This window comes from Hypanus sabinus, chromosome 3 (genome assembly GCF_030144855.1).
Source record: "Hypanus sabinus isolate sHypSab1 chromosome 3, sHypSab1.hap1, whole genome shotgun sequence".
In the NCBI taxonomy this organism is placed as follows: Eukaryota; Metazoa; Chordata; class Chondrichthyes; order Myliobatiformes; family Dasyatidae; genus Hypanus; species Hypanus sabinus.
The window spans coordinates 124033529-124046301 of NC_082708.1; the positions used below are offsets into that span (position 1 = coordinate 124033529).

The window sequence follows — 12773 nt, forward strand, 5'->3', positions numbered from 1 at the left end:
AGTGCTTCTCCCTATAGATGCTGCCTGACCTGCCGCTATCCCAATCAATGTGATCTCTTCTGGTTGTAGGAGCCATGCTTAGTGACTCCCTTCATCTGCAGGCCACCAGCCAGGAACGGAGTGAAAGGATGTTCCTGAGTTCAAGAGCATGCTCAGTATCGACTATGTGCATGGAGAATTTCTGGATTTCTTCACACTACTGTGACCACTTGTTCACCTCTGTCCATAAATAATAACGCTGCCATATGTAAATTGGAGATCCACAGACAAGTTACAATTAAAGGATGAGAATATGAATCTCAGGACCTGTGATAGTTGAAAATGGCACCTCAGTCTAAGAGTAATATAATTGTTCTTATATTTCTGTCTAAGGCTGTAGTAGGATATGGATCATTTGGAAAGTTGGGCATCTTTAATATCTTTATTTTTGCGTTTCAGGGTTCTTTTGAAGACCCTGACCTAGAGTTACACGCTGACTACAGTTCTTTGCAGGAATGGGACCCGCTCTTGGGGTTTCATAACTGGCCATTATTGATTGGTATGCCAAGGGGTCACCCTAAGAATCTGGCTTGGCTTTGGAGGCCTAGAGTCTTGGGGTTCTGGGGATGGGCGGATTGAAGGTTGGTGTCATGGCAGGAGACCCTTGTGTCATCAGGGGAGTCAGAATATCTGCAGTTGTGGGCCCAGATCTTTGGGCACAGAGCTCAAAAAAAGCAATGTAATGGATTTTTAACATCATAAATCAGTGAGTTGTTTGTTATGTCTCCCCGCTCACTGTGAAAACGGAGACATCTCTTTCTCCCTTATTAGGGAGAGAGAAAGTCTGGGGTATGTTGAATACCAGGTGAAACGTGAAGTCTTTGGGGCAACTGCAAGTCTGTGTCTTTGCTTTTGCTTTACTCGCACTTGAGTGCTCAGTGGCAGGTGCCGATGCTTTTTTTGCCAGTGAGGGGAGGAGTGACCGTTGCTTGTTGCTGCTTACACACGGGAGGGAGGGGAGCTTGGGGGGTGGGACTTTGGGACTCTAACATTTAACTGTCATTTGTGATGGTTGCAAAGGAAAAGCATTCCAGGACGTATATTGTATACACTTCTCTAACGTTAAATGTACCTGTTGAAACCTTTGAGTGATTGTTTGTAGATGGAATTCTTAGTCCTGCCATGTGTTATGTGATATGGTTTGGGAAGTTAAACAGAGTAGGACATATACATTAGATGGTAGAGCTCTTAGGAATGAACTGGGAGATCTAAGGATAAAAGGTTCAAGTTCTCTGAAAGCAACAACAAAAGGAGATCTGGTGGTGAAGAAGGCATGTGACTGTTTGTCTTCACAGGTTAGAGTATAGACTATAAAAGAGGTAGGACGTTATGTTGCAAGATTACACAAGACTGATTAGGGCACACGGAGTATCGTGTGCAGTTCTGGTGTGACTATGTTGGAGAGTATACAGAGGAGATTCATCCAGATGTTGCTGAATTGGAGGATTTCCGTTATTGGAGATTGGATGGGCTGGGCTTGTTTTCTCTGGAATAAAGAAGAAGAGGTGACCTGACAGAAGTATGTAAAGTTATGAGTGATGTAGATAGAATGGACAGTCAATTCTTTTCCTCATGCTAGGGCTATCAAAATTAGGAGTGTACTATTTTAAGGTATGAGGTGGGGGCTGAGAGGGAATCTCAGGAGTCAGTGTTTCTTATGCTGAGAATGGGTGATATCTGGCCAAGTGGTGGAATTGGATACAATTATTGTCTGAGAGGCATTCAGACAGAAACTTAATTGGACAAGGTGTAGAAGGATACGGACCTCATGTGGGTAAGTGAGGATTACTGTAGATGGTCAGAAAGGTTGGTAGGACATGGTGGGATGAAGATACAGCTCTGAAATTCTATAACTTTGTCTCCTTATTTGTCATTTACTTGGTGAAAGAAGTTTAATAAGCTATGAGTCAGCTTGGCATAGTAACAAGGTTAGTTTTCTCCATCTTCCTTTCACATTAATATCCTTCCCTATACTTTCAGTCCACCTTGTGCTTTCTTTCCATTTCCGGCATTTGCTTTTCTTTGTACTGTTTGTTTGAATTCTCTGAAAAGGTCAAGGTTCAGTGTTGGTTTGGGCGTTTTATAGAAAATTGTCCCTCAAATGTAACCAACTTATGTTTTAGTTTTATCCTACAGGTAATCTCCTTCACTGGGTTCGAGCAATCACCAAAGAGATTGTCAGCTTCCTCGCTTCCTGCTTTGGGATGTTCATACTTCCTTTCAATGCCTCAACATTTAAAATATTGAATTGAACCAAAACATTGATTTTGAGTTAAGCTGTCGTCTAAATAAAGCGAAGGTCCACTTAGAAAGGGAATGTCTATAACAGTGGTGGCTAGAGAAACTGAGTGACACTAATCATGTGGACACCTGCTATGAAACAGTAGAGATAGCTACTTTCCATATTTACATATTTCTCACAACATCGGTGGAGGACATTCAGCCTACTGAATTCATGCTAGCTCATTGAACAATCCCATTACTTAGTTTAGTTCATTATAACCTATTTTCTCTCACATCCCTTCAACTCCCCTTGGAATTGCAGCTGAGCCGTCTGGGCCAGTGTAACTAGAGGAAGATAAATGAGAACAGAGTGAAAAACAATAAAAACGACACAGAGGTGCTGAACACAACAACTGTTTGTTATCTAAAATAAAAGTGAATCTGGAAATACCCAGACGGCCAGGCAGCATTCGTGAAGAAAGACTGAGTTAATGTTACATATTATTGACCTAACATCTGAATTGCCTAGTTCTGACACAAACTGGAAAGGAAACTGGTTAGACCATACTGAGCAACACACACAAAATGCTGCAGGAACTCAGCAGGCCAGGCAGCATCTATGGAAATGAATAACCAGTCAATGTTTCAGTTCGAGACCCTTCTTCAAGACTGAAAAGGAAGGAAGAAGACGCCAGAATAAAAAGGTGGTGGTAGGGGAAGGAGGCTAACTCAGGGTGGTAGGTGAAGCCAGGTGGGCAGGAAAGACAAACGGCTGGAGAAGAAGAAGTCTGATAGGAAAGGAGAGTGGACTGTAAGAGAAAGGGAAGGAGGAGGGGACCCAGGGGGAAATGATGGGCAGGTAAGAAGAGATGAAGGGCCAATGTGGGAAATAGAAGAGGGCAGGGGGAGGGAGGTTTTCTTAACCAGAAGAGGAAATTGATATTCATGCAATCAAGTTGGAGGACACCCAGACAGAGTATAGGATGTCCATTAAGTAGGGATAGGGTGGAAGGAGAGTCCTATACTTTCCTATCCTATCCCAGAATTTTATCCTTTCTCTGGGAGAAGTACAATAGAAACATTTGAAAACCCATCAACGACGGTGCTAGTACTGCCACGGTTAAGGAGAAAGAACAGCATCTCAGAACGGCTGATGAAGGAAGTACCATTGCCATAACAGATCGAATAGAAGCAGACATTCTGGAAGAATAGAACGGAGTGATTTCAAGAAGCAGGATAGTGTAGGCAAGACAGCTCTGGGTTCTTTGGCTTACAGTATACATGAATTTCTTACTTATCCCTTCTGCAGCTTCTATTAAAGTAAAATATGTTAAGTTCTCTATTTTCTGTTCACATGAATGCAAACAACCTATTGTATGCATGTTGTGCCTACTGGTTGCAATAAAATTAGCTACAAAGGAGTTCAAGCTTAAGGACTTGGACTACATACGAGGGTCACTATCTACATGCTCAGTGTTGGGACAGAGTAGCATGGAAGTATTTTACTCACATATATTCTATGCATTTTTGTTGCTTGCTATTGGCAACCTATATACAATTAAGTTCATCATAAGCAATAGCCTGAATATAGAAGCTTGTTGCAATGATTCAGCTTTACGAAATGCACAGCAACTATTTTATTATTCACCTCCTGTACCTAATAAGGTGGCTACTGTATATGTTTCTGGCCATTCACTGATGTAGCCCATCCACTTCGAGCTTTGACATGTTGTGTGTTCAGAGATGCTCTTCTGCACACTGCTGAAATGCGCAGTTATTTGAATTTCTGTCACCTTCCTGCCAGCTTGAACTAGTCTAGCCATCCTTCTCTGACCTGTCCCACTAAAAAGGCATTTTTCCTACAGAACTGCTGCTCACTGGTTTTCACACCAATCTCTGTAAACCCTAGAATCTGCTGTGCGTGAAACTCCCAGGAGATCAGCATTTTCTGAGATATTCAAACCACCCTGTCTGCCACCAACAATCATTCCACAGCAAAAGTCAATTAGACCACATTTCTTCCCCATTCTGATGTTTGGTCTGAACAACAACTGAACCTCTTGACTATGTCTACATGTGCTTATGCATTGAGTTGCTGCCACATGATTGGCTGATTAGATACTTGCATTAGTGAGTAGATCTGCAGACATACCTAATAACATGGCCACTGAGTATATGTCTGAAGCTACAAAAACTGGAGATATCTTGGGCAGTTAAACTGATGGGGCAAAGTGTGGTTTAACCACCATTACTGTTGAGACATTTAGCTGGAATCTTGTAGTAGAATTCAAAGATGGTCGACTTTAAAACATTTTTTCTTGGTTTAGTATTTTTTTAAGTTCCCAAACAACCTAATAATTATGTGGCTATTTTTCACATGTAGCCTGATGGCAGCAGCAAGTATTACAATGTTATGACAGTTAGTATATTAATCTCGTTCTGCAGCATTAAGCCAATGGATCGTTTTTTCATGTAACACTATCCAGATCAGGACACGACAACCAAATTGCACACTAATGTTCACATAGACTCATGTACAAAACAATTTGAATTAACCTTCGCCATGTACAGTTCGCTTCAGTATCACAATGCATGAAATGCTGGATCAGAGAGACTGCTCCAGGGGAACAAATTCTGCACACCACCAACCCACTCTTGGCAGTTGAAAGATTAATTATCTCAGTGTCCCAATTCACTTTTTTAACCAGCGCAGCTTTTATAAAATTTAAATACAACATACCTGTTCAGATGTATATTTAAGAATTCATAAGTCTTACCTTAAATTCTTTTTCAATGTTTGCCAGCTTGGCTAATTCATTACTAAGTTCCAGTGCAGTATGTACTGGATCCTCACTAGACAACGATAAATAGGCAGGGCTTGCTAATCCTTTGTATGCATTGATCCTGGATCTGGAGTGGCTAAAGGAATCGTGCTTTTGCTTCTCCACACATTCAGTACATTTGCAGAAATAGTCATGGGGTTTCTCAATCCGTGCTCCCTTCATCAACAACATATGCACCACTTCATATTTCTGGCAGTGCGCTGCCAGTATTATTGGGGTGATATCTGGAGAAAATCTGGTGCCATCTTCATCATAGGCATAAAAATCATCATCCTGCATTTCTTGTTCACATGGGCTAAGGGTCAGACGATTACTGGGCTCAAATCCAGAGTGATTCAAAATTGCTTCCACAATTCGTATGTAACCTTTACTGATAGCAAGTAATAACGCATCTCCAATTCGAGCCAAGTTATCCCTCTTCAGGAGAAGCTCTGTTACTTCCAGATGTTCATTTCCAACTGCTAGTTGGAGGGCGTTTTGCCCCATGTAATCAACGCAGTTAACATTCAGTGACTTGTTCTCCTCTAGCATTCTCCGGACAACGGGGATGTTCCCGTATTCGGCCGCGTCCAAAAAACGCTCCTCTTCTGGGGTTAAACTTGTTCCCCTGTCATTGAACATGAATGCTGGTCCCCGCACAGCCTGCCTCCTTCCTTTTTCTCTGAGCACTGTCATTCTCCGCTGCATTACTGCTGGGTTACTGACACGTTGCCTAGGGTAGGGAGAGAAAAACACACGACAGTTATGTATGAAACATTTCAGCAATCAATACCGCCAACCTTGTACAGCTGCATTTTTAAAACAAAATTGTTTACATAACATTTAACTTTTCCTAAAGCTTGCCTAATATAATTTTAATTTGATTACTGGAGGTCACTGTGGTTTTCTCAAGAAATTAATGAAATAAATGAAATTGAATTGGATAAAGCTGAGAGATGTGCTGGATTGAGGCATGCAATGTTCAGCTTACAGTAATTCCAGATGCAAGCCAGTACCGTCCCTGGCCTTAATGAGTTAAAGATCACTAGCAATAATTAAAGATATTCTTCTTAAAAGGTAGTAGACATGGCTGCAACCAGAGGTATAAAGCATTACTGTAATCAAAGTTAGCTACGAGTGATGGCAGGGTGCAGGTAAAAGTGAATAAGTATTTTATTACAGAGAGGAGGAGAGAAGTATCTCCTCATGAAGGATAGAAAGTCCTTAGAGATATTGTCAGCAGGCAATGGTCCATATGAAAAACCATGCACAAAGGATATTCATTTAGTATTGCAAGAAGTTTGAAAGCTTCACAGTCAAAGTCTGTGAAAATATTACCCAGTCTTACCTCCCAACAGCAGTCATAGACAACACCCAGGCTAACATTCACCCACATTGTCGTCAATCTCACATCGATGTTTGGAGGTTTACGTCACTCCAGCGATTCGACAAGGGTGAGCCCATCACTCAATGTGACAGATTCTCATTGATCTACATCCTTTCCACTTGCAGGATAAGAGATAAGTGGATAACGCTGGGTTGGCTGATTACCATTCCAGTTGGAGAAGTTGTTTATAGATGACTCAACCATAAAAAGATTACTTGACCACTTCCACCAAATTCTCCTTCTCCTGCTTGGCACCAACTCCATGTAAGGAAGCAAAGAATAAGCCCTCATCAAGGCCAGGTAGTGCGCCCTTTGGTAGACAAGGACCGAGGACTGCAGAGGTGCAGGCAGTGCAATGATTGCTTCTGCATGTCAATGGTCTGCTCCACCACAATGATCCTAGTAGGATATCCTTTGTTTTCCTGGATTACCTGTGGGCTACGCATAGAGTCAAGAGTCATCAGTGAATGCACAGTTGTTGTGGCTCAATTACAGATGTCTCTGTGGAATGTATACAAATGAGGTCATCAGTACTATTGACAGGATGCCAGGAATTGACCTGTAAGATGCATCACATGTGATCACACTAGCTGAACCTTGAGGGAATAGAGCCCCTGTCAGGTAGCAGCCAATCCTGGCTCAGCATGAGATGCCATCAAAACAAGGTCAGTCGTGTCCTGCAACCCCATGAAACTGTCTGCTCACTCTTCCCAATTCTCTTGTGTAAGACATGATGAAATGGATTGAGGTCTTTTTGTGAAGTAAGTGTAGGGATCTCCTTAGCTTTAGCTCACACCAGAATAGCCATGGATTCTCAGTTAGTTTGCAGAGGTTTAGGATGCTGAGGACTTGATAATGAAAAACCAAGTAGGAAAGCAATCCACATTATGTCATGCAGCACACCTTGACAGCTTTTGGAAGAAGCAGTTCTGGGTTTGTGTGGTTGGACTTCAAACGATTGTGAAGATAATCTTTTTTTTCCTCTCCTTGAAGAATTCCGCAGCAACATTGAAAGGGGTGCAATGCCCTGAGGGGTAGGAAACTTGCCAGGATGAAACACTGGAACCTTTCTGCAAATACACCCTTGTCTGGAGACATAACCAATACCCCAGCACCATCTCTACAGTTGTGTATGCCAACCTGATCGTCCATCTCTACATGTGCCTGGCTGCAAGAGGTGACTTAAGGAATATGGGGTGAGTGCAATGAAGAAGTTCCCTTGTGTGCTTACGATGGACGTTTACTCATAAATCTTTACAATCACTCGTTCAATCACATGCCTCGAAATTCAGACGTAGGGATTGCCCCTATCTGATTCCCACCAGATAACCTAGAAAGTACAACCAAGGTGGCAAGTTGCAGGAGTGGACAGGAAATTTGCCAGTGGGGTTGATTAGGTTAACAGTGGATGGGAAGGATCAGAGGAGTCAGAGTGTTGATTAACAGCTGGGAGCAAACACTCTTCCTGACACTGCATTGAGAAACGTTTAACTTGTGTTATTGCTTTGTTGTTGCCCTAAATGCTGTTCATTTTATTTCCATGAGCATTTAGGCTGCATTCCCATGTGGAGAGAGGCAAGCAGCTCTGGAGTGCCCCACTGGGTTTACTATATAGAATGTGTCTGGATCCCGTCTGTGGTGGCATGAATTTCTTGTTGAGGCATTGTACATCATTTAGTACCTGCAAACTGTACACCGTACGGTTAAATGCCAAGAGCTTTAGAGTATTTATGTGGGTTTTCAGAGACATTTACATTTAATCTTATCGGTATTTAAAGCTGGACTTTTGCAAAAGCACTATTCTATATATGTACAGTGACCATCTCCTTTACCTTAGCCACTTAGTTCAGTTACTGCCTTGACTTCAATCCAATACACATTACCGTGTTAGATGAGCGTAGTGCACATTTCTGTCTTACCACGTTGACACAACAATTTGAAAGAGATGAGAGCTGCTTCAAATGATGGCGGTGGTGACAGGGGAAGTGGAAGAGGATAAAGAGACAGTCAACTCTGAAAGTGACGCAGTCAGGTCATATCTACAGGCCTGGCATTCACAGGAACACCAGCTCAGTTCTAAGATAGAATAACGCACAAGAAGGTCTTGCCGCTGTTCAAAAGTGAATAACAAGTGGTGAGTTCTTGTTTCTGACACTAATCTTCTCTAAAAATTGGAAGTCTCACCATTTTCCCTTGAAATTCAATGACGTTACCATGGTCTGTTCTGACACTACCAACATCCTGGGCATCACAATTGACAAGAGAGTGATCTAGACTAAGCAATGGGGAGGGTCTCCAGATTATATGGGGGCTTGTTCCTGAAAACTGTCTCAAAATTAAGTAAATTTCTGCAAGTCAGAAATTAACAATTTCTCCTAAAACTGTATAATGAAATTTTAAGTCTTGACAGCCCCAGGGACTGATTTGTATCGAATACACTAGGATCTCTATCACTACATTAGATTATTGCTTGGAAACAACCCTTTAATCAATTTCCTCTTCTGTGGAAAGCTTTATTGCTAATAACTGCAAATAGTAAAGCAATAAATGTGATACTAATCATGATAAATAGAACTGCAGTAATATCCTACTGCCTATTTATAATTACATTTTTGTTCTTTCTTGAATTAGAAGAGGATTTCTGCTGCAATCATCACATGATCAGCTTCTGCAAGTTGCTCATCGGGAAAGTTCACACTAAGTTTTAAATCAGCTGAGCCCTGATTCTTTCAGTTCAATGCTTGCTATTTCACCATATAGTATTTCAATGTCCTGCAGTGGCCACTTTATAAGATACGCCTTGGAATCCAGAGTGGTACTCTGCAGCTGTAGACCATCTGCTTCAGGCCTCGATGTGTTGTTCAGAGATGCTCTTCTATACACCACTGTTGTAACGTGTGTTTATTTGAGTTTGATGCACCATCAATAACTCACTCTGAGACGTAAAGGTGAGATATCGGCTTTTATTGACTGAAAGAAGGAACCAGCCGTGAGTGACCACCATACTACATCCTGGAGACTGAGAGGCTGGGCTCAGGCCTCGGTCGCCTTTATACAGGTGTCTGTGGGAGGAGCCACAGGAGCAGGCAGCAGGGGGCGTGTCCAGACAGGCACACATAGTTCACCACATTCACCCCCCCTTTATTTTAAAAGAGTCCCCATGTGGCGAAGTTTCTTACAGGTTAAGTCTATCAGGTGGTCGAATCTGTCGCTGCGATCTACGTAGCACCGGCTGTGATTGCACAGGTGCCGGTGGTGCTTGCACCGGAGATGGAGGTTGTGCTGGTTCTGGCCTAAAAGAAGGTGTCAGCCCACTAGGCATCAGTGATCACTCTGCGTCTGCGAGGAGCCTGGTATATACGCGTACGAGACGCCCGGTATATGAGTGTCGTGAGGAGTCTGTGTAGGGCCTGGTGTGCGTAGTGTCACCTCGGGCACAGGGTTCATAGTTACCGGGGAGTGTTCGGGGTAGTGGTCTGCTGGTCCTGCGGGTGCCAGGTCGCGGACGGAGACCGCGTCCTCCCGCCCATCAGATAAGACCACGTAGGCATACTGGGGGTTCGCATGTAGTAGGTGAACCCTCTCGACGAGCGGGGAGTATTTATTACTCCTCACATGTTTCCGGAGCAGCACTGGCCCTGGGGACGTCAGCCAAACTGGTAGGGTGGTCCCAGTGACAGACTTCCTAGGAAAAGAGAATAGGCGCCTTTCTGTCAGCTTGGAACAGTCTGGCCATTCTCCTCGGACCTCTCTCAGTGACAATGCATTTTGCCCACAGGACTGCCACCTATTGGATGCTTTTTCATGTTTCTTTGCAAACTCAAGAGACTGTTGTGCATGAAAATCCCAGGAAATCAGCAATTTCTGAGATATTCAAATCATCCCATCTGCCACCAACAAGCAAAGTTTAAAATACATTTATTATCAAAGTATGTATACTATTTACAACCTTGAGATTTGTCTCCTTACAGGCAACCACAAAACAAAGGACCCCAATAGAACCCATTAGAAATGGACCATTAAACACGCAAAGTGCAGAAAACAAATGTAACACTTACCCAAAAGGCTGGTATATGTCCAGGGGAAACGGAGATCCAGCCACTCACCAACCCACCTCCCGTATGCGCAGGTGCTGTGAGAATCAAGTTTATGCCTCGCGCCCGCCAACAGTATCAAACCCACAACAGATACCGTTATGAAATACACTTTAAAGAGTTTACTAAAATTAAAAGAGTATTAGGCAATACAATATTATATATATATATATATATATATAAGGAAAAAAAACAAAAGGCGCCAACTTATCAAAGTTCAGTCTGTTTAGTGCACTCATTGGAGCTCAACCATCGAACCATTCGACCCTTCATCGCTTGCCTCTGACTTCCACCCTGGACTCCCCGGTGGTCTTCCGAGCGCACGTCCACCTCCCTCGGCGTCTTTCTCCCAACTCCCCTCACACCAAGAACCCGTGAAAACCCCTCCCCCAAGTTCCCAGCCTCACAAGACACAATAACATTCCCCATTGATTAACAAATGAATACAATTACCATATCAGCCATTCTAAAGCGAAACAACGGCGAGAGAAACACTTATCCGACAAAGAAGCATTCCTACTCGTAACAAACCAAAGAAGCCATTTTGAGTAACATACACAGGACATTGTACACAAACAAATCATACAAACAGTAAAAGTAAGACAGACAGACAGACTTTATTGATCCCGAGGGAAACTGGGTTTCGTTACAGTTGCACCAACCAAGAATAGTGTAGAAATATAGCAAAATAAAACCAGAAATAATTAAATAATAATAAGTAAATTTTGCCAAGTGGAAATTAGTCCAGGACCAGCCTATTGGCACAGGGTGTCTGACACTCCGAGGGAGGAGTTGTAAAGTTTGATGGCCACAGGTAGGAATGACTTCCTATGACGCTCAGTGTTGCATCTCGGTGGAATGAGTCTCTAGCTGAATGTACTCCTGACCCTAACCAGTACATTATGGAGTGGATGGGAGACATTGTCCAAGATGGCATGCAACTTGGACAGCATTCTCTTTTCAGACACCACCATCAGAGAGTTCAGTTCCACCCCCACAACGTCACTGGCTTTGCGAATGAGTTTGTTGATTCTGTTGGTGTCTGCTACCCTCAGCCGGCTGCCCCAGCACTGTGGTGAACTCTGTGCCTGTCTGGACACGTCCCCTGCTGACTGCTCCTGTGGCTCCTCCCACAGGCCCCTGTATAAAGGCGATCTGAGGCCTGATGCTCGGCCTCAGTCTCCAGGACATAGTATGATGGACACTCACTCCTGGTTCCTTCTTCCAGTCAATAAAAGCCGATATCTCGCCTTACGTCTCAGTGTGAGTTATTGATGGTGCATCAAGCACACAACAGCAAACATGATAGCGCTGGCCACCACAGCCTCGTAGAACATCCTCAGCATCATCTGGCAGATGTAAAAGGACCTCAGTCCCCTCAGGAAATAGAGACAGCTCTGTCCCTTCTTGTAGATGGCCTCAGTGTTCTTTAACCAGTCCAGTTTATTGTCAATTCATATCCCCAGGTATTTGTAATCCTCCACCATGTCCACACTGACCCCTTGGATGGAAACAGGGGTCACTGGTGCCTTAGCCCTCCTCAGGTCCACCACCAGCTCCTTAGTCTTAACTCTTAGTCCTAAGCAAATAAAGTTCAGAATTGACATTCACGAAAATTACTCCACAGCCTTGAAGCCAGTCACAGCTGATTCTGGAGCCCATAAGTTGCAGGCCGGAGCCTCAGTTCAGAGCAGAGACGAATAAACCCCTCAGAGCAGTGAGCTGAACCTTGGCCCATCCCTGGCCTCCGACCCTGACACCCTGACCTTAAATCAGCCAAGCCTCAGGTTCTTTCTCACTCTTGGGCCTAGGCCCCACTGCCTCACCTTGGGCCTGCCGCTTCAAATTGCCTCCAAGTCCACTCCAGCAGCCAAACATTGGGTCGTTCCCTGCTCTCAGGCCCAGGTCCTGCCGCTTCGACTCGGCCTGTATGTGCCATGCCACAACCATCCTGCACCTTCAAGACTTCAGTTCACACAGCAAAAACGACGGATCATACAGGTAGTTCAAAAGCTCAGCTCCAAAAAGAATGTTACAGGCTATTGATTGCAGTGATCATCTTTGAAAAAATGTATGATCAATAAAGTAATTAATAGTTGTTTTGGCTTCCAGCAAGTCATTGCTGTGCTTCACCAGGGCCATCTTAGGGCCATCTTAAACCAGAAATTAAAGTCACTTAAATCACATCTCTTCCCCATTTTGATGCTT

At 43.5% G+C, this 12773-nt stretch overlaps 1 protein-coding gene across 4 annotated transcripts in view; it reads right to left on the minus strand.

The window, feature by feature from the left end:
- The window catches only part of LOC132391634 (short transient receptor potential channel 3-like), a 140662-nt gene that overhangs the window by 85415 nt on the left and 42474 nt on the right, over positions 1–12773 (minus strand). For all 4 annotated transcript variants that reach the window (XM_059965077.1, XM_059965076.1, XM_059965079.1 and 1 more), the window contains exon 2: positions 5040–5817. In XM_059965077.1, the coding sequence (XP_059821060.1) occupies positions 5040–5817 (778 nt within the window). The remainder of the gene's footprint in view (positions 1–5039; positions 5818–12773) is intronic.